The sequence below is a fragment of the Odontesthes bonariensis genome, chromosome 12 (assembly GCF_027942865.1).
Source record: "Odontesthes bonariensis isolate fOdoBon6 chromosome 12, fOdoBon6.hap1, whole genome shotgun sequence".
Classification (NCBI taxonomy): Eukaryota; Metazoa; Chordata; class Actinopteri; order Atheriniformes; family Atherinopsidae; genus Odontesthes; species Odontesthes bonariensis.
In genome coordinates, this window is record NC_134517.1 from 25,569,071 (window position 1) to 25,594,087 (window position 25,017).

Consider the following 25,017-nt stretch of genomic DNA (forward strand, 5'->3'; position numbering starts at 1 on the left):
TAAATGAGATGTGACTGAAGCCTCCGTTCACTGCGTAAGAAATCTATCATGTATGAGCTCACCAAATACCCATTCACTGGGAGAAAAATCATCTCAGCGGTGAGACAGCACCGGCTTATTTCGCTGCATTTGCTGCCTCGGGTCTATGATGGAGCAAGGGTGTTCAAGAAGGCTCAATGTGGCCGGCTTTCACCTTTCATGTGAACACAGACTGAATCAGTAGACGAATACGAATAGAAAACTTACCATTTGTGTGCATATAATAGGAAGATAATGACGACAACTGCATACATGTAGATAATGGATATATGATCAATCAGAGAAGGACCCGCCAATATGACTCAGCACCTGTTTTTGCACCCCTTTTTCCACTGTTATCGAGAATTATCCTGATGTTATTATCAATAAGGATCATAATACTACAGGGGCTTCACAGACGGGTTTTTTCTACATAATTTCCCTTTGTCATATAGGTTATAGCTTTCTATTATGTTGTCACAGGAGCCCCTGCAGTCTTCCATGCACTGCCACCGCATCAAGGCAAGTTCCTGCAGTCACCGCAGAAGCCTTTCAGTAGCACAATGCAGACGCTATTCGTTCAAACCGGCAACAAAGCAAGTGCGTAATTAGATTAATATCACACAAGGCAATTAGGTCAATCAGCAGGTCTTTCCCACCTCAAGAGATTGGGCTTCTGGATCTGTTGCTCTGCTGTGATTTTATATAATTCCGCAACATAGCCCATCTAACCCTGGCACCATAGCTCAGACAGCACACACACACACACACACACACCCCTCCAGAACCAAGACCCAGTTCTCCTGTAGACGAACAATGCCTCCAATCTGCATCCACACAGAGGGGGTCACCTCATCATTTCTGCTTCAGCTCACTGAAAGGTTCATTCGCTGTAGGGTGTTAACATTACCACTAACCGCAATGCTTTTTTTTCTTTTCTTTTTTTTAAGTAGCTGCCATTCGTTATATTTGTTGCATTACGGTGCTAGTAGATGAATAAAGACGTGGAAATTCTTTACCTGTTCGGCGCAGTGTCTTCCAGTGCAACTCCGGCTCTGTCGGACACACAGGCGCCGCAGCCTGCATTTACCGTAATGACCGTAATACCAGTCACACGGATTTACTGCGTCTGCGTTTAAACTAGTCATTACGGCGTTGAGGAAAGCCTTTAGCTAGAAATTACCATAGAAGTTGAATCGATAGAAACTGTAAGTGTACGTCAATGCAGAAAGAAGCTAAAAGAAAACAAAAAGAAAGAAAACGGAGTACAACTCAGAGACCAACATAATTGAGTGTGCACTATTAGAGCAAAGTTGGCTGTGAGATGATCTAATCCAATGCAAACTCAAATATGATGATTTATCCTGGTTGATCCCCTTTAAACCAGGGATGTGCAAAGTCGGTCCTCGTGGGCCGCTGTCCTACAGGTTTGAGATGTTTCCCTGCCTCAACACACCTGATTCAGATCAATGCATCATTAGCAGGCTTTTGCAGAACTTAACAATCTTTTTAAGAGATCATTTTGTCATTAAACGTCACATGTGTGTGTTTTAAAGCCTTGTCATCATATTATTGATTGCTAATTATGATAGCAATTAAACCTTGTAGCATAAAACAACCTTTACCATTAGCTTGCGACATTAGCATAGCAGTTAGCTTCTCCGATACCATGTATTTTTCTAAAAAATATTAACTACAATAAAAAAAAAAACTAAACACTGCGATGTGTTTCTTTTCAATAAATCAAGATCATATGAAGCAACCTATGTTGAAACCAACTGTCACGAACCTGCAGACACTCTTAACACTTTTGGAGGGTGCTAGCTTAAAAATCCCAAGTGATTGGTAGCCTACAGGTGTGCTCAACATTAATGTGACTAACCACTAACCACGGATAGACATTTCATATAACTATATATAATCCATTTACAATCTTTTTAAAAGGACCTTTTAATTAAAAGGCCATGGTCGTTCTACCTAATGCTCTGTTGGCATACAGTCCTCACCAGAACCACTTTCTACCTAATCCTCCCCACTGTCCACAAACATTCCCCAACTAGACGACGATATTTCTGTGGTGAAATTATTCATGTGCCATATAAAGTATACAGCATTAGTTTTACTGTTGCTTAAGTTGTACTCATGTAAACTTTGGTATGCTGTTCAAATAAATCTCTGATAAAAGCCCCCCAAAGTGAAACCGCTCTAGTTACACCCATTTAGCAAAATGTCCTTGTTTCCATAACACATACACATTCATGTGTTGAGCTGGTCTGAATTCATTATAATCGACTAATAATTCAGTACACGGTTATTTCAGGTTACTTCTAGTTAAATAAAAAACAGCTAGATAAATGGACATTCTTGTCACAGTGGGGACTTGTAGATTTATTTTGTTCTGCTTAATTGTGCTGCGATCTGATGACCAATATCGCCCCCTTGTGGCCACCTGGGGTTCCTTTTGGTTGTCAGCTTTATCAGTGAGCGGAGTTTTAGACAAGATGTCGCAAGAGGGTGTTGAGGTGGACCTCCAACTGGAAAGGTGAGACTGTCGCATCTCCTCCAATTAACATCAAGAGACGAGGTCTCTTGGTCAAAGCACCTGACGACAGAAGCATCTGGAACAAAGTGGAAGTGACCTTGGTTTATATGCAAAGAGTTCATCGAGAGGGAAGAATCCACCTGTTCACATAATGTGGGTTACCGGTTGGGAGTGTTGTGATGCTTGTTTCTATAAAATATGCAGGTTACCAAGAGCAACAGAGAGCATCTTGTCCAAGAAACAATTAAGTGATTTGCCTTAGCTGCCAGTTGGCTTCATGTCCAACTAAATCCTTTTCACCTCTACAAACCTGGAATCAGCCAAATATAGATTATTTGAATGAAATTTAGTTTCTCATTCTGGAGTCCTGGTACCCAACCCCTGGTATATACAGCAAGTGACACACATACATGTAAATGAGAGAGATGACCTTGGCCGCCATCTGCACATTAGGCCTCCTGGTAGTTACGACAGATATTCTAAGAGGGAATTATGCATTCAGGATCAAAGCACAAGCTGTGTCACTGCAGCCGTGGCCTTAAAAAGCCATGACCTGGATAAATGCTAATCACCCAAATCAATGACATGGCCTTACAGTAGTTTTTCCATCAAGTATCAAGATTTTAAAATCACAAAATAGTTTGACAGACTTAGCAAAAGGAAGAATGATTCATGTTACATCAATAAAAAAAACCTGCAGATCTTTGGACTGACCAGATCATTTATGTCCATAGTTTTACTCACTAGCTAATTGAATGGCAGCTAACCAGAAATTTGCAGTTTCTGTGACTTCCTCTTGAATATTTTGCTGTCATATAAATCATTTTTTCCTTTACATTTTTTGCTTAGATTTGACACTCTTGATGCCTTCTCCAGTGACAATAGGTTACAAGAAGCCTGCAACAGAGTGTTGATTTGCTTGTTTTTTTAAACACAAAAGGGGTCATTTATTGGAAAAGCATGATACTGAACCCAATGAATGCTCTGGCCAACAACAAACACCATATGGTGGTGGTGGGGGGGGGGGCTGTAGCTCAGCGGATGGAGTGGTTGTCCTCCCAACCGGAAGCTCAGCGGTTAAATACCCAGATCCACCTAGCATCAGAGTGTCCTCAGGCAAACAGAACCGTAACATTGCCCCACACCTCACTGGTGTGTATTAGCAGTGCTTATACAGTAAATATATAGAACACATGAGTGTGTCAGTGAGTGACGTATTATGAAACACATAAAAACATGCTTAAAAAGCTCTATATAAGTTTACCATTTTACCTTTTAAGAACATCAGCTTTTAAAATACTGCAAAAAGTACATGTACCAGAGGACAAAGCAGGACATCCACCGTTTACTAATGATATCGTTTACTTTCGCTTTTTCGTAAAAGTACATACCAAAGTGACAGCACGTTTAAAATCAAGAGTACATGTAAACCAGTAAAAGTTACATTAAAAATATATCTACTATAGTTTTTCCATATGTTAATTTTTAAGACAATTGTGAAAATAAATAGCTCGTGACAACTACAAACAGTAGACCGACCTCACGCTGTAGCAGAGGCTCAGCTTAACATACAGTAAATATTTCACATTAAAACCTGTAATGGTAGCAGGAGCTACAGAGGTCAATTAAAACTACAGTGACACGTCACAATACAAAATATCCACTTTTTTTTTTCATCAAAGTATTCAGTTAATCACCTCAAATCAATATATTCATGGAATGTATTCAATATCCCGATTTCTCGTGGTCTCTGATGTGAGGCGATCTGGAGAGGAAAACAATTATTAACAGGACAGTTAAGTATAAACAAATTGAAGACATTCAGTAGCTGCTAAAAACTTCCCTACGTGTTGACTCAGTGGCTTTTTTAGTGGCTTCACGTAAATTCATCAAAGGACTATATCACTCTAAAGGAATGACTTAATCATTCTTTTGTAAATCCATATTATTCAAGCGACAAATGACTTTCAAGTGAGATAAATTATTGCCTAATCAAATGAATTCCTAAAAATCATTTAAAAAGTGATAAAGAACATTAAACTGATTGATAAACAGAAGGGGCGCATGACTTTTCTCTCCCAGATGAAATGGAAACAGGTGGGCACTGGTACCTCAGCTGCCACTGGGCGCACAGCTCTCTGTTTGTCCAGGAGAGGGCGGTGCAGCACAGGCTGACTCAGCTGAGGAGAGATGGGAGTTTGAGTCTTTGGTAGAGTGGCATGCTGAGCTTGACTCGGTCTGCCCTGATGAGACTTCTTGTCCGTCTTCAGAAAGTAGGAACGCTTCCTCGTCTTCATCCAAAGGAAACACCCGGGGATCCCATGGTGCCCGAGGCTGGAGGAAGTAGAGGGTATGTGATACAGTTTCTGTGTGTTCTCGTCCTCATAAATTGAAAATAAAATGACAACAAAGCGTGTTTTTTTCTCAATAGTTACTTCTATATATCATTTTCATATGAATTATGGAATCATGGAATTCGAAAGTCATTATGGATGTAAAATAAAACAGATAAATGCTTTTTTTTTCAGAATAGTGTCTATATTATGGTATCATGTTTGTGGCTTTGATCAGGTGTCAGGTTCAAAAGCTTGTTCTAAAAAGAGAGAAAATAAATGACATGTTATGCTCTATTTACGGTTTGTTTGGCTGCTGGAGTGCAGAGGAAGTGCAAAGCAGTAAAACAGCATATCCGTGGTGGCGAGAAAGCTGATTAGCAAGGTCTGGTCAAGTAGTGACTTGTTCCCTCTCCAATCAAAGCAAAGAGGCATCTCCAGCTAAAATCAGAGCAGCATCAGAAGAACCAAGTGGAGACAAGTATATGTGTGGTCTCTCAAGAACCCATGTAGGTTTTAAAGTTGACATGAGCTGCATAGTGAAAGGCTATTGGTTAGTCCTTCACTCAGTTTTGCTGCTTAATATTCTTCTTCTGCAGAGGGACGAATCATACTTCTTTCTCTTGTTACAGAAATGATCCTTCAAGCAACATTAAGAGTCAAGGAGAAAAACGGCTCGCCACAGGCCAAATGGTTTTCAGTCTACGCTTTATTGTCCTTTTCCATCTTTGGGAGATTTCTTTTCATCGTTTCTTTCGTTTTGATGACGCATCTATAATCTGCCTGCCATGACAGTTGACCTCTTGTTTGATTTGAATACATTTACTCAAAATAATCCAAAGATGTTCAGCTCTTCGCTTTTTGTATTTGGCAAAGTAAGGAAAGCTACAAAGCCTATTGGTCCACATAAGACAACCCTCCTTTCAGATCAGGGTTAACGTCTTATTAAAAAAAAGAATATAAGATTCATGTAGATTTTACATTAAATTATACGAATGTGCATTTAAAAAAATTAAACTAAACGAATAAAAAACATTCTACACAGCAGAGCTGTTTAATGTATGTTACGCTGCCATTGGGTTACAATGAGTGTGAAACTGAGAGCACACATTCACCCATTCACACACACTCATACAGCAAGTCTACGTCTATACACACTACGTGCTTTCTAATCATTCACACACACACACACACACACACACACACACAGATTTATCGGTAGGCAACGTGGTGTCTTGCCCAAGGACACTTCGACAGTTAGCCCCGGGAAGCCAGAGTCGAACCACTGACCTTCCAATTGGTGGGCCCCTACGGCCGCCCCTACGGCATACAGACGAATAGTATATTGTGGCATTTAACATCAACTATATACTATGCTTGAAAACAGTGAAGCTTGAAAATAGGACAGTGTTGAGAAGTGACCTAAAGCAATGCATCACAGGGAGCCATTGTGGGACCAGCCGCCACCACAATGAGGGGTTTTAATAGAAAATGATAGCGGCTGTTTCGACGAGTGCTGTTCAGCGCCACTGTGTTCTGACCTTTAGGTTGTTAGTCCAAGTTTGAAGTTAATGAGAGAGATCATTTTTTTACCGTCAGCGATAAACACTTCAAACTGAAGGCAGACTGATGCCCGATCAGAGGTATGTTTGGTTGTGGGATTGTACTGCAGCTATGCCTTGCACACATGTCAAGAAAAATATTGGCTGAAGCTACGGGGGGGGAGATCACAAGCTGAGCACTGTACTGTATCCTTTTCAGCATCAGGCTGATGTGTTCCAACAGTGATAGTCGGTCATATAAAGCTATCAGTACATATGAGGGGCAAAGTGTAGGGAGCAACACAGACAACGGAGATGCGACATCAGCACGTTAAATAACTAAAGACGCAGTGATGTGTTGAATCTCTCAACATATTGAACTGCCACGCCTCTAATTTTAGCTCCACATTATGGAAATGAGTATGAATAGAGTATGGATACATATCGATACGCTATCAATAAGAAGGGATTATAATATAATTCCAGCAATAACCATTCACAGAGACAGCATACTGTTGTGAGAAAGGAAACTTTATCATGCTTTATAATGGTATCAAAATGTCACTCGAAAACTGCGGGGTATGACTCAGTTTCAGTTGCATCCTCAGTAACCTTGATATCTATCATCTATCTCTATATATCTATGTGTATATATATACATACATGTACTCTTATAGTCTCACTTTTGGTTTGGAAATATGAAGTGTCCATTTCAGTGTTTTTGATCTTACCAGCCACTCCTCTGACTGTGGCTGTTCATCAGTATCCAGCTGGGCACAACTCCACTCCACAGAGCTCTCCTCTCCTGATGTGCACATCCCTCCCCCACTGCCCGATAGCCTGCTGCCAGATCTGAAGACAGAGGAAAAAAAGAAAACACAAGCATACCCCATGAAACTCCATGAGAACATTTCTCAACACTCTGCTTTCACAAAGAATGTATTTACATGCAGACAAACAAAACAAGCCTGCAACAGCTGCACGGCATGTTCAGCTCAGGCTTTGAGAATCGGGGGTTTAATCAGTTTTTTCAAAAAGGTCCCTCTTTGTTATCTCGTAAGAAAGAAATAGGTAATGGTTCGTGTCACAGCAACCAAGCGGAACCATTTTCAGTGCTGAAGCCGTGAGCCTGTCCTTTAGTACGTAAGCTTCTATTCACCTTGTAGGACCTCTGCAGCACTTTCTTTTTTCCCAGATCGACCAGCGCGATTTCTCTTTGTGCTCCAAAACCAGGTGCCTCTGAGCAAAGACTTCGTTGCCGAGATCCTCACACTGTTCACAACACGAAACGCACACAGGAGTAAAAGCATTAGTTTGTTTCTAAAAGAAACTTATTTATGTGGCGATGAATGACTCATTACCTCCCACTCCTCGTCCTCTTCCTGCTCTGCCTTTTCTTCCATCAAAGGCTGGACGTCAACTACCCGCCAACTGCAAGGAAGACAGATCTTCTATATTATTGTTATTATCAAGATAATGGACACTTGTGTTTACCAGTTTCTTCAAAACTGTCAAGCATCAGAAAAAAATAAAATCAAACTAAATGTGCTGCAAGTTTGACGGTAATTTCCCTTGAAATAGTTTTGAAATCTTGCTTACTATAATAAACTCCTTCCGAAGCACTTTTTGTTCCGTACCTGGGTGTAAGAATGTCTTTGTACTGCAGCTTTTCCACTTTAGAAAGAGTCATGGGGATGACAATGTCATTGATGTTGTACACACTATCTCCTTGGCGTTTACGAACAAAGCCCTGGAAGAAAACAGGGAAGGCACCAAATTATGAGCAACGTTACAGTTCAATAAGTGTAAGGAAGGGTCCATACATTCAAAGGGATTTTATGTCACTGGGACGCCTCCAACTAGCGTTTACGTACATGTGTATGCACATCAAATGAGGTAGGTGGATTTATTCCGGACCACTAAATGCTTACTTTAAATATTACTTAATTACTATTAAGTAATATTTCTTTATTTAGCAAAAGCAAAGGCCATCTGCAATGATCCACTTGACTTATTAGAATTTTAGGATTCTCCAATGAAAACTATTTTTTGGACCTTTGCAGAAAATTATGTAAAGTGCTGGATTCAGTTTAGCACAGTTGTGTCGTTTCATACAATTTCCCTTTCAATACTTTTCAGTTCTGCACACAACCATCACTGATGTTGCTTGTAGAAAAGCACAAACATGCACGTACATACATGTTTCAAAATTGCTCAGTGGAGGATGTAAATGTGAGTGTGAAGTGTGAAGACGATATGCTTGTTTGGGATCCGACAGCTGTTCAACAAAAGCTGCAGAAAAGTAGACAATATTCTACTTCCCGTGTTTAAAAGAGTAGAAGCTGAGATCCAAAAGAGCAAGATTTAGAAATGAGAAGGTGGAGCTCCAACCTGGCACAAACTGTTGCCGTGCAGTTACTAATTAGTGCAGTCTCATGCTGGACAAATAAATGAGGTGATTGCGGTTTGCAGCACAGCTTGTGTATCACCACAACACAAAAACACCAGGAGAGCAGCACTAAAGTACAGTTACAAGGCTACGCAAACAGCCCAGCGTACCTTTTAAGCCTTTGATTGATTCAATTAAGACCAAACAATATGAAATATTTATTTAAACTGCTCATCCAAACTACGTAAAACTTGACCCCGGAGTTTTCCTACAGCATGAGGTGAAAAACAGTGAAAACAATATTAAAAACAACACGTCCCGCCCTGCGTCACCCTGTCTCATCCCAGCTTTAAAGCACCAAAGGTTTGTATTCTAAAATAGATTTGATGTACGGAGTAAGGAAATGAGGAAGAACTGAGGAAACGCTATCATATTTACATCTGAAATATCTCAGAACTTAAAACATAAACAAAACTGTAACATTGCTCCATTATAAATTCCTAGAGGGTATTACAGAACCATAATATATGGATCCTGTTACCTGTGAGGCCTGCTTGTGTGTGACTTGTGTGTAACTGTCCTCCAGCACATCATCGGAACTTTCTCCTTGATTACACAGCCGATACAGGACATCCTCTTCATCTGGGTACACACCCACACACACACACACACACACACACAAACAGACGCTAAATGAAGCGTAATCTAAAATCCTTTTTTCTAAAGAATGCTAATTCCCCTTCTCACTTCAACCTAAGCCCAAATCCTAACTCAGCCACCTGACACTAAACTATGTAACATGATATAGATCAAAATGTTTCATTTCTAACTGATTTTACCCGTTACTGCAGAGAGACGGGTCATTTTCAAAGCCAGCAGTGTCATGTTTGATGAATCCAATCACACGTCAAGCTCAAACTAAACTGTGTTTTTTCAGCTTTTTGTTCTTGGGATCCAAAGCCTCTCCGATTTATCCTACAGCAGCAATGCAGTGTGAGCATGCACTAAATATACACACCTTCCATCCTTCTGGGGACGCGTCCTCGCTTCCTTTTCCTCTCACCGGACCTGCTGCGATGACCCCAAGCAGAGCCGGGCGACCTGATTGGTGACAGACCCATAACTCCGTTTTTATGACGTCTTGCGTGCTGCTCGTATTTGCGGCCTATGACAAAAATAAATAAATAAAAACAAAAATGACACACAAACTGGGCTCATATCATCTTAAGAAACACCTCTTTTTCACTAAAGTCAAAAAGTAAATTGGCTCAGGATCTTTTTTAATCCCAACAACAGATTGGTCACGTCATGTCTCAGCCAAATGTGAAAAGCTTGATCTTTTTCTGAAGAGATTAACTGACTGACTGAAGACACAACGTTTCATAGCCTCATTATTTCTTCATCTTAGTTCTTCTTTCGCTTTTCTTTTTGAATGAAGAAATAAAAAGAGAACAAAAAAAAAAGATCATATTTCTACAGACAACAAGAGGAGCAGGAGGGTTACTGAACAAAGAAGAAACAAATATAATGCACTGAAGTCATTATTCCCCTTATCACTTCACTAAAGTTCCATGTCCCGCTTGTTTTGATCATTTACATATAATATAATACACTTATAATTCTATTTTAGCTATAAAGACCAAAAAAAAGGGGTCTGTTATCATGTGTCTGGCTATTATTTTGAGTAACATTTACTTGACAGCCTTCCACTTCTATTGACCAAGGAGAATAAGATCATTCAAGCTGACACATAATTGACACGATCATGCGTGTGTGATGTCTTCATCCGTTTTCAGTCTGCCTCCTTTGTGTCTCTCCCTCTTTTGCCAACATAATTTCATCTCAGTCTTTCCCCTTGCCTTTTTAATCGCAGCATTTTAAAAGAAAAAAAAAAAACGACTAAAACATGGGTGTTAATCAACCTCTCCAGCAGGAACAAATCAAATGAGTTTAATCGCTATCTGATTTGGAGCATCCATCTTCTGTACAACCGTGAGAGGAAGATCCAGTGAAAGCCCCGAAGCCCAGTGCTGACAAAGCAACGGAAATGCAGAGACAAATAACAACTCATAAGAGTCGGTCTCGTTTAAATATACAAATAAACAATCGTGTCATGACTGAAATGCCGAGCGATTTCATGTCCATCTACTGCTGAGCTGGATGAGTCATGTGGACTCAGTGGGATATCTGACATGAAAGGTTCCACAGTCAACAGGGAGAAAACAAGCAGATGGAGCTGTCAACTTTAGCAGTTATCGTTTCCCTTCAGCGAATTAAAGCCAATGGGAGAATTGTCTGAATAGGATCAAATGTCAGTTTAGTAGAATTAAGAATCAATCATCATTTGGAGGCCTTTTAGACACTGGACGGATCGTTATTTAGAAATAATGCCACTTAAATAATGTAATTCAACTAGAATACATAGATTTTAAACATACTTTTTATTAATTTTTCACAGAACTAGATCTGCCACAGACATAATCACACGACTGCTATTACTTAAGCAAACCGCAATAATTCAGCCTCATTCTTGTAATGATGAAACTGATGTAAAATTGTCACCGTTTCCACATCATTTTACACACTTTACACAGCTGAGGCTTGGCTGGCACTCCTTTGAACACTCTTTATCAGTTATTGTTGGACCCGATCCATAAACATACCCTCATAAATCGGACTGCATTGATAGCTACATGACACAAACTGGTTTTTTTTACTGTAAAAGTGGAAGTCTGTAATACCCTAAACTGTCCTGATGAATGCGGAGTTGAGGAGAAACAAAAGGCAGGCTGAGCAGAAAGAAAGAAAAAGGGAAAAAGATGAGATATGTGAACAGCTGTCGTATCTCTGGAAGGATCTTACTGTTGTGCCGTGGCGTGGAGCTGTTTCTCTTGTAGTGTGCTGGGCTGGACAGTTGAGAGTTGATGACTAACGGTCTTTGGGACCATTCTTCTCTGGCCCCGACCCTCTGGAAGTTGTGACATGTAGGAGATTCTGGCAGGAGATAGCACCGAATAATCACAGAATAATATGAACATAATATGACAGTCTCAGCACTCAAATATTGTTTTATTTCACTTGAGCTATTTGTATTAAAACTTCAGAAAAGCAGCAGATTGCAGTTGTGTCACAGTGGCTCACTAAAAAAAACACATCTGAGCTACCAAAAGCTCCGTGTGATACATCCAGAATGCTGCAGTGAGACCACATTACACTCCAAATGAAAAGCAGAATTGATTGAGAGAGTCACAAACATCCCTCTTAGGTTTTATAGTTTTATTTCCCCGTACCGGATAAAAGAGCCGCGACAGAGTGAGGTCTGGAGCTGGAGGATCTGGACGACAGGGTAACACTGGAGCTGCAGTCAGGGTTAGAGCACAGGGCTACGGGATCACAGGAGGAGCCACAGGAACAGGAGGATGACGAGAGAGAGGAAGAGGACACAGACGTGGACTTTCTTGACTTCTAGAACACACAAAAAAACAAGAATAAAAAAAGAGAACATTGCATTCAACATATGATTGTAAATGGTCAAGAGAGCACAGGTAGGAAACGGAGAGTCTTCCCTCAGTATGGACTAAGTGAGTTTTTTTTTTATTTTATTTAATTTGATCTATTCATTTATTTGATTTAATTTAGCTCAAGATAAATTGTAGTTTAGTTAAAAGCAGGTGTCTCCATCTTTAAATGTTAATTCCTGCTCAAATTGAACTATTTTAGTTTCATGGCATGTCAGCACAGAAGCCTTACTGAAAGCTACTGCTCTGAAGCTACACCTCACCTGCAAGAATAAAGAAAAAACTGCAACAATACTGTAATAATACTATTTTTCTAACCGGGAATACAAATCATGAGAAGCATCTCCACGGTTGCAATTATATCTACTCACATAAAACATTAACAGATGAGTATGTATGTGCGTTTTGATCGTGATGTGTAGCCTGTGGCTGGCTAGAAAGTCAAACTGAGGAAATAAAGCCCACCGGTGGAGTGACGTGGTTGCTGAAGTTGAAAGTGAACAATTTGCGTTTGTAGTAGGTGACCAGGGGTCGGGTGCGGGCACACACACATGACACATCGGCTTTGAAGATCCTCCTGGTCCACTGTCTCTTTCTCTTGGAGCTCCCACACACTGTAACATCATCTCCACTCTGACCACTGCAGGAGCGAGATCAGATGAGGTCATGAAAATACCAGTGTTATGACTCATGCACTCAAAAAACAGCTGGCTTTTAAAGGTTTTTAGGGCGTCGGTCTCCTAGATTCTTCTCATCAGTGACACTCGTCGACAAATGATACTTAGAACCCCCTGTTACTGTCATGAATAAAACTTTCTTTCTGTGGCTTTTCTCTTTACAGGCGCACACAGGATTAAAAAGGCAGCAGGAACGGAGAACATGAGGGGATTACTAACGTTCGGCTAGAAGAAGAGACCTTGCTGTTTCTCTGATTTTTCTGTGACAAGAAGGAATATAATTTCCGCATTTGGTTAGCTTGTAGCCTACACATAAAAGAGGTGAGACATTATCAGCAGCAATGTAATTCTCTCGCAAATTTTTCTTTGAGTAATTGGCTTTGATCTTCTGAGCCACTTTTGGCTTACAAGATCAGCTTATCACAAGTTGCCGCATATATGTCGAAGCTCCTGCTGATGGCTCATGACGTCGGTTAGATAAAGGTCACTAAATCTACTGTCGCTTATTGAAATCTGTGGTGTGACAAGGCAAATCCAAGACCCTCCAATGCCATCTTAAACGTGGACTCTCAGGCTCCGCCTAAACCCTAACTTAGTAGTAGTTTTACCAGTTCATGAGAAATATTAGCTCATCTTGAATGTGTGACTCCAGCAAAGACGTCGCGAAAGAAACCAGGACAGGGCCATGTTTACCACCATTGCCATTGCCTCTGTCCATCTTAAATGAGTTTGGCCCAGAGAAAACACCAGCGTTTCTGGATCATGTGCACACATGGTTCCTGCTTTACATGATAAAGCTTTATCAGGCTGCATGTGTGGACGGCGCCATGAATTGTGTTCTCAGGCAATGCTTTCTGTAAGTGTTGCTGAGCCCGTGCTATGATTTTAATGACAGAGACCAAAGATCACGGACATCCAATATTGTTTTTCGGCCACGTCCCTTGCAAACAAAGATGTCTCCAGACTTTCTGAATCTTTTAATGATATCAAATGGTAAATGGACTGTAAGTACTTCAGATAGTTCAAATATTCAAAGTCTCTGGAATTTCAAGTTGATGGACATTATTCTGAAATTACTACAATTGGTACATTTGTAGAATTGCAAACTTTAGGTTTTTTTTCTGATAGCTGTATCTCTTCACATTCCTTGCATTTTGTTTCCTTAATCCCAATTTTTCTGAGACACACTGCTGCCATCAAATTCAAGTTGAAGAGAATTGTTTACATTTGATATGTTTTCCATCTTTTAACATAGCATGACAGCCATCAGACAGGCACCGAACAGTCCGATCAAAATGAAAAAGCCTCGTGTTTACGCCAGACTAATCCAATCCGGCTCAATCAGAATTATTTTTAATCAGATCAAGAGGGGTGGTTTAATCTTTCTGATAATCTGATCAACAGATGCAAACACAGAATGGGAGGCAAGGTGAGGCGGTAAGTCTCTGAAAGGTGGAAACGCAGTGTTAACTGGTGTGTAACGGATTTATTTTTTTTGTTGGAGACCTTATAGGAGTTTAGGAGTGTTGAAAATCTTGACCAAATACTTTTAACCGTGTTTCAGTCCTGAACAGAAAAAGTCTCATCCACAGGCTCCAATATGGGCCACAGAGTCAACAGAGCGGTAACTCTAGCTGTCGGCTTTCCCTCTCTGTTTGTTCACAGATGGCAGACGATAAAGGCCTACATGCTTTCTAGTTGGGGAAAGATTCTTCTTCGTTTGTTATATTTTACGCAGATTAGCAGCCAGGCACACTTTTCACAGTTCACAAGAGTTACATTCTGACTAAATATTTTGCCGGATGAACACTCAACTTTTTAGATCTCTTTATTTAGTGTCTTCAGTTTGAAACTCCAATCAGAAGGATTTCAATCAGATTGACAAAAATATTTCTCCACATAAACACAGTTAATGTCACATGCTAATGTTTGAACAACATTAAATGAATGTATCCTTTGGCAGCCACTCATCAAAGCGTCAATAACTGTAATGTCACACACCTTAAGAAGGTTCCTCTTCCCTTTGAGGTCTTGGGTTGCTTAGAGGGCGGTGAAAAGCTGAGAGGAGGCATTAGACTGTTTACAATCTGGCTAAGCTGGGCACTCTGCAGAGAAGATATCACCCAAATACATTTAACACACAGATGTAATGAAACTGAAATGTAAAATACAATGCTAAAAGCTGTATGACACACAATGCTGATTTTGTAGCTCACAGACCAGCATCTCATATCTGATTCCATACCAACACAAACTGAGGGGAGCACTGAACAGTGTGAGCATGAAATAGGCCCACATTACATACGACAAACTCACTGTGGCATAAAACTGAATTTAAGTCTTTCACATTTAGGCCAATTGTTAAAGGAAAAAGCAAAAACAAAAAGGAAAAAAGGAACAGGTGGTCACACACACCTCCCTGGAATCACAAAAACATGCTCTCTTGTGATTTGTGTATGAGCATACATTTAAAAAAATAAATAAATAAATACGTACGTAACTGCAAATACGTTCAACTTGTAATGCAATTGAAACTGTTAGATTAACTATCTCGGTCTCAACAGCTAGAACTGTTAAGAAGCTTTTATCCTCTGAGATGATTATAACCACCCGACATCATAGAGCAGCAGCAATTCATTCATTCCACCTGCTGCCTCTTATGTAGCATAATAATAAACTTTATTTCACAGACTCAAGGTCCAGATAAGAATATGCAATACATTAAAAATACATTAAAAGACATACAACCCCCGACCCCACACACAGAGACAATCATTTCATTAAAAATCAGATTGGGGATAAGCCCACATACAATTGGCTTTTCCAGTATTTCCAGATGTCAGAATTGTATTGGGTGTCACTTTCCTTTATATTAGACAGACAACTTATGATTCTATTTCTTGATATATTTAATCTACACATAAATTTATACATAAGGCTCCTCATTAGAGCCTGAAATGTGGGCACATTTGCAGTGACAAAAAGAGCACTTGCACTTTCCCACCTTGGAGCCTTAAGCAAAATTCTAAGTGCATCATTATAAGCCACCTTGATCTTATTCATCTTAGTTCTGCTGTAACTCCACCAAAGATGAGCTGTATATAGTGGAGTACAGTAAGTTTTAAAAAGAGATATTTTGACCTCCTTCGTACACATATAAAATTTTCGTGCCAGCATATTCGCTTGAGCATACAGCTTGCAACACTGACGCTGAATATCATCATCATCACATAAGTCATTCCTAATAATATGACCCAAGTATTTTGCTTTAGTTACAGTTGTCAGCTCAATGTCATTTAAATAAAAGGAAGGGAAGTGTAGTTTTTTATCCTCCTTAGTCCTGACAATCATTACAACACTCTTTTTTAAGTTGTATTTGATGTCATACTCTACACCATACTCTGAGCAGGCTCTAAGCAGTCACTGTAGACCAGCACTATAGGGAGACAGGACAACTAAGTCATCAGCGTACAATAGATGATTAACAATTTTATCCCCAACCATACATCCAGTCTTGCATTCTTTTAATTTCTTTGATAGATCATCCATATAGAGATTAAAAAGAAAAGGGGAGAGAATTCCACCTTGCCTGACACCATTGGTAACCAAGAACTGGCTAGAAGATGCTTCGCCCCATCTGACCTGCATGGTTTGGTGGGAATACCAATACTGTAGAATACGTATCAAGTATAAAGGAACCCCTCGTTCATATAATTTTAAAAACAATTTTCCATGATTGACTCGGTCGAATGCCCTAGATGCATCTAAAAAACACATAAATATTGTGGAGTTCTTCTTTTTATATTTTGAAGTAAGCTCTTTTAGTGTATAGATACACATATCTGTTCCATGTTTATGTTTGAAACCAAATTGATTGTCAGTTGTTTCCACATATCCTTGGAGCCTTTCCAAAAGGATCCGCTCTAGGACTTTGGATATTATGGTAGCAAGTGCAATGGGCCTATAATTGTCTGCACTAGATGCTTTACATGTTTTATCTTTAATAACGGGTACCAATAGCACAGATAACAGAGAGTCAGGTAATATGCCATGTGCTAATAGGCCAGAGAAACACAAAGCAAGTAGCACTGAAAGTCTGTAACTAGCATATTTCAGATGCTCAGCAGTGATTTGGTCAGGACCACTGGCTTTATTCACTGCTAGCTTCCCAATGGCATTGCACACCTCGTCTGGTCTAATAATCATACCATTATCATAACCAACATCACCCACTTTAAAAACAACACTTTCAACACGGTTAAAAATTTCCCCAAAATGCTTCGCCCATAACTCAGCAATATTCCCATCCCCAGATACACCATTTACCGTGGAAGGAAGAGGCATCTTACTGTTGTTAATAGCTTTAACCTCATTCCAGAATTCCTGGACATCATTTTGATGGAGTTTTCTAGCCATTGAGTTTGCCCTCATCATTTGCTCATTTCTTTTTACATAGCGTACCGCATATTTATACCTGGCATTAGTGGCCTTCTTTTGCTGAAACTGTGGGCCATGTTTTACTTTTCCAGCAGCAACCCAGTTTCTCAAGGCTTCTTTCGCCTCAGAGTGGAGATCTGCCACATATGCATTCCATCCAGGCCTGACCTTTTGTTTTTTCTTATCTTGAATAAAACGCTTACCATCAATAATCAAACAGTTCACTATATTTCTATACATATTCACTAAGTTATTCTGGTGGTCTGGCTTTTGACAGTTAGTATCACAAGAGAATACAACATGTGGGATATAGACACTGCTTAGACTATTATCAGTTAATCTATTGTATTTCCAGAGGTCGCATTCAGAGAGCTTAGCCCAGTCTATCTTCTTACATGTATGTTGGCATCTATTATTAGTAGCCAGTTCTGGTAGACTGCTCAGATTCAATACCATAGAGACAGGAATGTGGTCTGATATGGTCAGATCATACAGAATCATTATTTCAGATAAACAATCATGGGCATCAGCTGTGCATATACAGTGGTCGAGCCAGGATGTTGTATGCCATGCTTCACTGATATATGTATAACTATTCTCTGGCAGCATCACTTTACTGGAGAGCACTAATTTACTATTTTGACAAAAGAGCTGTAAATGTTGACCAAACAAAGACTGGTTGTCTGAGATGTCAGCATTCAGATCACCCATAACAAATATACTTGTACATTCATTTTCTTGAATAAAAGAGCTAATGAATGCTAGTCTGTTCAGAAATTCATTTTCATTCGTGTTGCATTCATAAGGGGTGTACACATTTAAAATAATAAACTCATTTTTATCATATGTAACCTTGATCGCTATGGCCCAGTCAACATCTAAACGTATCACACTTATCAGTGAATCATATTTCTTTTGCCAGAATATGGCAACACCGCCAGATATTCGGCCCCGTACTAACCCCAAGCATAATAACACACCGTCACTGACTGGTTAAATCCTAACAGTCTGAAAGCGGGATACAGCATTACACACACTACATGAAACCTCCTGCACTTTTCTACAACCAAGAATAAAAAGGACAATCTCCTGACACAATGTACAATATGATATATCACTAATCCTTTGGCTAATGCTGGCAATTATGGATGTGCGTGCGCAAGTCCCTCCTTCCTACCTGTCTCTCTATGTTGTGCAGAAGGCGTGTAGGGCTGCAGGGTTCAGCGTCAGCATCTGAGGCTGTGCAGGATAACCCAGCCATTTCCCTCATAAGGGTCTGCTGAATTTGCCTGTCAGTCAGTGGCTGGGAGTCTGCGAGCACCACCCCACCCTGAGACACACATGGAAACACACCAAGATAACACACAACCCTTGGCCTTGTATTTGTTAGTTCACGTTCATTTCATGGCTCTTCCATGCACCGGTAGTCCATGAGAGTCACTGTTGGTTGGTTTTTGTATCTTTCTGATTAAAAATGTTCTTTGTTGAGGTGTTTATAGACCACTTTTATCGTACCTTGGTGGAGCGTATGTGCGTGTGGAGCTTGACCAGTTGTTGCATTCTCCCTTCCAGTTCGTCTAGGCGCAGCTGCAACCAGCTCCATATGCTGCTCAGCTCCGCTCTCTCTTCCAGCCACTGCCTCTCACGGGTGTTGCTGCCGCTGGGTGCAGGAGGCGCAGGGCGACAGTTAACACTCATGTAATAACATGTCACACTTATCTTTATTAAAAGATTTAAAGCCTCGTCCACCCTCACAAGAAAATGATTCAGAATGTATAAACATCAATACTTCAAGACATCGAATTCAATTATAAAACCAAGTGGCCATCAAAATGCACAAATGACACACACAAAAAAAAAAACTAATTTAATAGCAAGTTGATCAACACAAATAAATCAAAATATGGACTAAAACAATCATTCGGCTCGCAAATTTGTCATGCAGCTTTGTCAACATATGGCCTATTTCAAACAGCCATGTTACCATGTAGTCTGTGAATCATTTAGCATCCTAACAGCACGGTGGGGGTGTCTGTCTGCAACAGATTTCCATGGCACTTCCAGGTTCAGTTAGCACTTTATCTTCCTTGTATGTAAGTGTGTCCAAGTGTGTGGCTGACTTCAGCAGCCCAATAGTTGCTATGGCACCTTGGCTAGGATAGGGAGGGACTCCCCCACTTCAAACACTCTGATGCAGAGCAAAAGGTTAGGCTGGCCAGTGAGCTGCTCCACACAGTGCACTTCACAATCCCCTTTTGATATTATGAGGAAGTTAATTCTCCCTTGGCCTATTTAATCACATACCACAAATGCTGTTTGCCTGTCTGAACAAGATTACACCGAGATCTTGCTCGATGTGAAAAAAAGATGGCAAAAGAAGGATTAGAAAGCAAAGTCAACTGGTTAATGACAGCTTCTTAAATGGGTTTCATTGAACTCTAAGCTGACATCTATTTGTTAGGCAGCAGGTGACCTCTTTCCAAAACAGACAATGAGCAGACCTGGCTGCCCGGCAGCTCCTTCCAACTGTATAATGAGGAAATTCCAGGAATATTTGCCAAGCTTTAGCTGGGAGAGCAGAGGAGAGGACAAGGGGAGGAACAGATGCTTTGTACCTTTTGGTGTTCATGTTCCCAAACTCCATATTAATCATGAAGGTACTCACACAATGCTGAATAAAATATGGAGTCTAGCCACAGGGAGAATGTTTGCGTTTCCACAGCCAAGCCTTGGTTGGATAAGTGTCCAGCTCGCACAAGTGGTTCTGGGTCAAGTTTCTTGGCTCTTGCAGAGGCATCAGTGTTTTTGGGTGTTCCCTTCATTTAAATTCAAGCACTTCGTCAGACAAATGTACCCATAAATTGTATTTGCAGAAACCGATAGCTGTAAAGTGGCAACAGCTGGAGTGCAGAAAATGACTAAAAAATTAGCTTTGAAAAGCCAAACCATGTCACCGCTTTACAAGTTCATACTCTGAATGTTAAAGGCCAAGCAGTTCCACACTTTCCACAGGAATCTGCCACAAAACCTCCCCAGGGAGAGGTTTAGGAACCACAGAGCATTGTTCCACACGGGAGAAGGACAACGTTGAACAAAAGGGCAGGCTGACGCTGTGAAGATGACCGAAGCTGGCGACATAAAAAGACGGAGGAACAAAAGCCTAACCTCACTTTACACAGAATTCCTTCTTCTTCTTTTTTTCTGGACACAAAAAAAGTGGCTGGGGACCGTTAGGTGTCTCTTTCTGAAACGTATACCGTGAGCCAGACTAGTGCACTTCCAAAAATGATCTGTTCTCTAGCCCAATCGAAACTGTTGGGCCAATTGAAAGACTAATAAAAAAAAAAAACAACGAGGCAGCCAATTTACTTCTCAGAAAAGTTGCGACTTTTAGTCGAAATGTCCTCTTCCCTGTATGTAATATTGTCAAGTATCATATTTGTTTTGGAAACAGTATGGCAACGCTGAGAAGAATTCAGAGACATCGTCTTCACTGGCAAAACACAAATGAAAGAGTTTACACTGTCCTGTGCAGTGTTAGCATCACAAAAAAATAAAGAAACACCACCTATCCGCTTACAAGACATGACACAAAAGTCACATGACAAACCGATATTTTTCTTGTTTCTGTTTTAGGAAATAATTGTGCATAGCAGCACCTCAGGCATCCAGACCAAACATGCAGACACACACTGTAGAAGTATTTTGCACCAAAAACAGGACAAGCCTTGGGCACGGTCACAAAGAACGTCTGGCACTCTGCTGACTTACTGGCAAGCCAGTGTTTATTTCCTACCCACAGGGTAGGGAGGGTTGGCTTGTGAGTTGAATCTGTTATGACTGCTGCGTGGATAGAGAGAACTATGTGCGAGCGAATGGCTAAAAAAAAAATGTTTTTTTTAAAATGTCATAACACCTTCCACAGCTGAAAGGACGGGAGTTGTACTTATGACAGCCACAATGGAAAAGTCACTTAGGGCCAAGCAAAACAAGCATGTTGGACTGTGGGCCTCATGCACTGAGACAGCTGACTTTCAAAACTTATTCTGTCATTTAAAAAAATAATGAACAGTGGATTTCTTGTGTCAGTCTTGACTTTTGTAAATGTGAATGCTTCAGTATTTCCTTTCTTATAAAGTCATGAACAAACTCAACGGGCTCATTCGTCACATTTCCAAACTTGCAGTGTCTCTCAGTGTCCCCAGCTGTCTGCAGCAACCTCCATCTCCTGAACCGACCGACGGTCCTGTGTGTACCGATCCTGTTTTTAGTAAGAAAATACTTTTAAAGTGTGTGCCTGAAGTTATGGGTGAGGGAACTTTTAAAGTTTCCAGCTGGTTTATTTAGCTGTAATAACAACTTGTGAAATCAAATCAGCCATTCCTAGGCTTTGTTCTGTTAGGAGCTGTAAAAGTTAGGATTTTTATTGTGTTAATCACGGCTTCAAAACACACGAAGAATTACACAAACTATGTGTACTTGCAGGATACTCACACAGGTGAAATCTTTCCTCGGATCTTGTATTCCTCTGGCTCCTCGTCTGAGCTGCTGCTGCTGCCCGTGGCCTCGGAGTCCAGGGCTTCCTGCAAGCCTCTCAGCACCACTTGGCTGGAGTGGCTGAACTCTCCGACATCTGTGAAGAAAGGCGAGGCTCTGGACGACTCTTGCCAAGAAAAACGAGGACTGCGGCACACTTGTGGAGTTGCTAAACCATGACAGATGAAGTCCAGGTTGTCGAGCGACACATCTCCAAGTTGACAGTGCTTCTCCAGCCCCTCTAGCTGCTGGCTGCAGTGCAGCACGGTGTGTTCTCCCAGCAGGGATTGCAGTCTCCTTTGCAGCCTCCAAGCTCGACCTTCTAGCCTCGCCTGCCTTGAGAGCTGCTCCTTGAGAGCCTCCTCTGGCACAGCTTTGGACGCCAGCTGGTCAGTGTTAACCATGCCAATGCCAGCCTGTACTGAATCTGGATGAGGAGGAGGAGGAGGAGGGGCACAGGCCACCCCAACTACTTTCCCATGCATAACTTTCGGTTGGGTTGCAAGCAAAGGAGGTTCACCCAGAAACGTAATCTCCCCATAGGAATAGGAGGGACACGCACCTGCAAATAGATGATGCACATCACCACCATCTGTTCCACAATCAGGAGCAGCACACTGTCCATGCAGCAGACAAGCCTCTTGGCTATTGTGCTCAGGAACGGGACTTAAAAACATGTCAGATACACCTGGGAAGACAGCAGCCACCTGATGAGAATCTCTCTGGCATTTATTGAAGGAGAGGAAGCTGACAAGAGAGCCTGGACTGGACAGGGGCACCATCTCACACTGGCTGGCAGACGTCTGCCCGCATGTTGAAATCTCTGGGTTTACAGAAACATCCAGGGGACACAAGGAAAAATAGGGATCCAGAGCGGGAAAAGAGCAGAGGTTCAGCCACATTTTCTGGAGGTCACCATCATCTACGGATCTCTTGTGGGGCTCCAGCTCAGTAGCCCATATGGCACTCCCATCCGAGTCCACTCTGGTAGAGGCAGAAGGTGAAGACAAGTGGATCCCATGGCCAATTTTCAGGATTTTGGTCAGGGCTGGGGCCATTCCCTTCTAGGCAGCAGACTTCACAGGCTGCGCCTTAAAAGATCTGAGAGCAAGGAATACACTTGTTGGCAAGTTTATTTCTAGAGTTTACTTTAAGGTCATTTTAGTAGAATACATAACATAAGTATTCATTGAAGGGGTTCATGTTACAGCAGTCTAATAAATCATAGGCAATGCCACTTAAATGACGGAGGACCAGTGAGGAACAGAGAAACTAAATGAACTGCCCTTTACTTTAACCCCTGCACGTTGGCTAACGGGTCTTTTTGGAAGCCTAAAGAAAAGTAGTGAATTAATAACCAGTCTTTTCTGCTTCCTGCTCACTCCATTTGGCTCATATTTAATATCTAACCAACCCGTATTTGAGCCAAGAAATCTCTCTTTAGGTGTCGGCTGTACGGTTCGTTTGGGTCAACACTTGCTCCCTTGTTTTCCACTAATCCAGCCAAACTGACGGACCAACTGCAAGTGCCGCTGCCACCGAAAGACTTCATAGTGAAAACAAACGTAGAGTCGGGCGCTTCTCACCCGCCACGCGTCAAAACATAAACTTTTGGAAGATTAAACATGAAACTGAAATATGTCACAGGAACTGCTTCGGACTAGCTAAGCCATTCCAACAATGTTAACAGCACCCTCCCTACAAAAGTCTGGCTGAAGTCTTCGGCTGCTCACCTGACCAGGAGTTAAACCGTTGGCTGAGCATCGCGTATTCCAGTAAAATGTAGAGATGAATTTAGCTAATCTTTCAACGCGCCTGCAAATCGGAACACTACACTCCGCTAATCTTATGTGGCCATCAAACAAGCTTTCCAACGGAGTGACTTTTATCCAGAAATATCAACAAATCCGCTCACCTTCAAAGAGATTTTTCGCATTCTCCTCCTCCCCCTCCTCCGCTTTCTCCTCTCTCTCTCCAACCGCCGACGGAGTCAAACTGTCACAGCCTACATGTGAACGCGCACAGCCTACATCTGCACGCGCAGGGGCTGGACCAGGCTCCTGGTGCCTTCAAGGTCTCTTTTGTAGCTCAGACATGTTAGAATAGAATAGATAAATAATTTATTACGGAAGAGTATTAGGGCCAGGCTGGCATAAGAAAAAATATTTATATTTTGCTTGTCGAGAATAAAGTCGACATGTTGAGAATAAAGTCAAATTTTCGAGAAAAAAAATCAACTCCTCTGGTCCATCATCTAATTACTTTATTCTCGACATGTCGACTTTAGTCTCGACATTTCGACTTTATTCTCGACATTTCGACTTTATTCTCGACATGTCGACTTTATTTTCGACATTTCGACTTTATTCTCGACATGTCGACTTTATTCTCGACATTCTTATGCCTGGCCCTAATACTCTTCCGTACTCTTCCGTACTTTAATTCATCACCCAATGGGGGAAATTCAAATTAGTTAGCACCCACAGTGGCAAATTCCACTTTACGAAGACTGATTTTGCCCTAAATTGAATGTTTTCGTACCACTACATTGATAAAAGAAAAAAATTGCTTATTCGTTTGTGAAATTGGTATTTCATAATTATGGGCTTGAAACATATTGTACAAAGTGCTATATTTACCTGAGATTTTACTCACTAAATAGATGTCTAAAATGAACTAAATCTTTAGTCATATTAGTCTTTTGTCATTTATTAATTTGGCATGCATTAATCATCTAATTTATGCTGATGGCTTTGGTCATTCTGTCCCCTCATAGAGCTGGATTAAGAGGACAAAAGGGTACATTTTCCCTCCTTCTCTTTAGATGACCAAGTGTTTAAATGTGATGAACATTGTAAGATATTTTGCTCATGTCATCAAGAATAATTACAATACGTGATGATGGCGTGCACCGTCAGTGCTGTAAAGTATAGGCACAACCAAACAGGCTGGCAGCAAATATCCTGTGTGCACAGACAGCTGATGTTAAATAACTGGTGTTAGCTGTAGTTTATTGTAATCCTTAC

The 25,017-nt window shown here is 41.0% G+C and overlaps 2 protein-coding genes across 10 annotated transcripts in view; both read right to left on the minus strand.

Moving 5' to 3' along the window:
- The window catches only part of map2 (microtubule-associated protein 2), a 93,491-nt gene extending 92,360 nt beyond the window's left edge, over nt 1-1,131 (minus strand). For all 9 annotated transcript variants that reach the window (XM_075479859.1, XM_075479857.1, XM_075479858.1 and 6 more), the window contains exon 1: nt 1,038-1,131. The gene's annotated coding sequence lies outside the window, so the exon portion shown is untranslated. The remainder of the gene's footprint in view (nt 1-1,037) is intronic.
- Nucleotides 1,132-3,687: 2,556 nt separating this feature from the next.
- On the minus strand, nt 3,688-23,988 carry kansl1l (KAT8 regulatory NSL complex subunit 1-like). Its single transcript, XM_075479864.1, has 16 exons — nt 23,907-23,988; nt 21,950-23,092; nt 18,971-19,115; nt 18,633-18,785; nt 15,020-15,123; nt 12,807-12,981; nt 12,114-12,288; nt 11,686-11,817; nt 9,842-9,988; nt 9,365-9,465; nt 8,072-8,184; nt 7,796-7,865; nt 7,594-7,706; nt 7,166-7,286; nt 4,672-4,894; nt 3,688-4,325 (listed from the first exon to the last, which is right to left on the minus strand). Exons 2-15 carry the CDS (start codon nt 23,047-23,049, stop codon nt 4,673-4,675), a joined length of 2,871 nt encoding a protein of 956 aa, XP_075335979.1. The 5' UTR covers nt 23,050-23,092; nt 23,907-23,988; the 3' UTR covers nt 3,688-4,325; nt 4,672.
- Between the last annotated feature and the right edge of the window lie 1,029 nt (nt 23,989-25,017).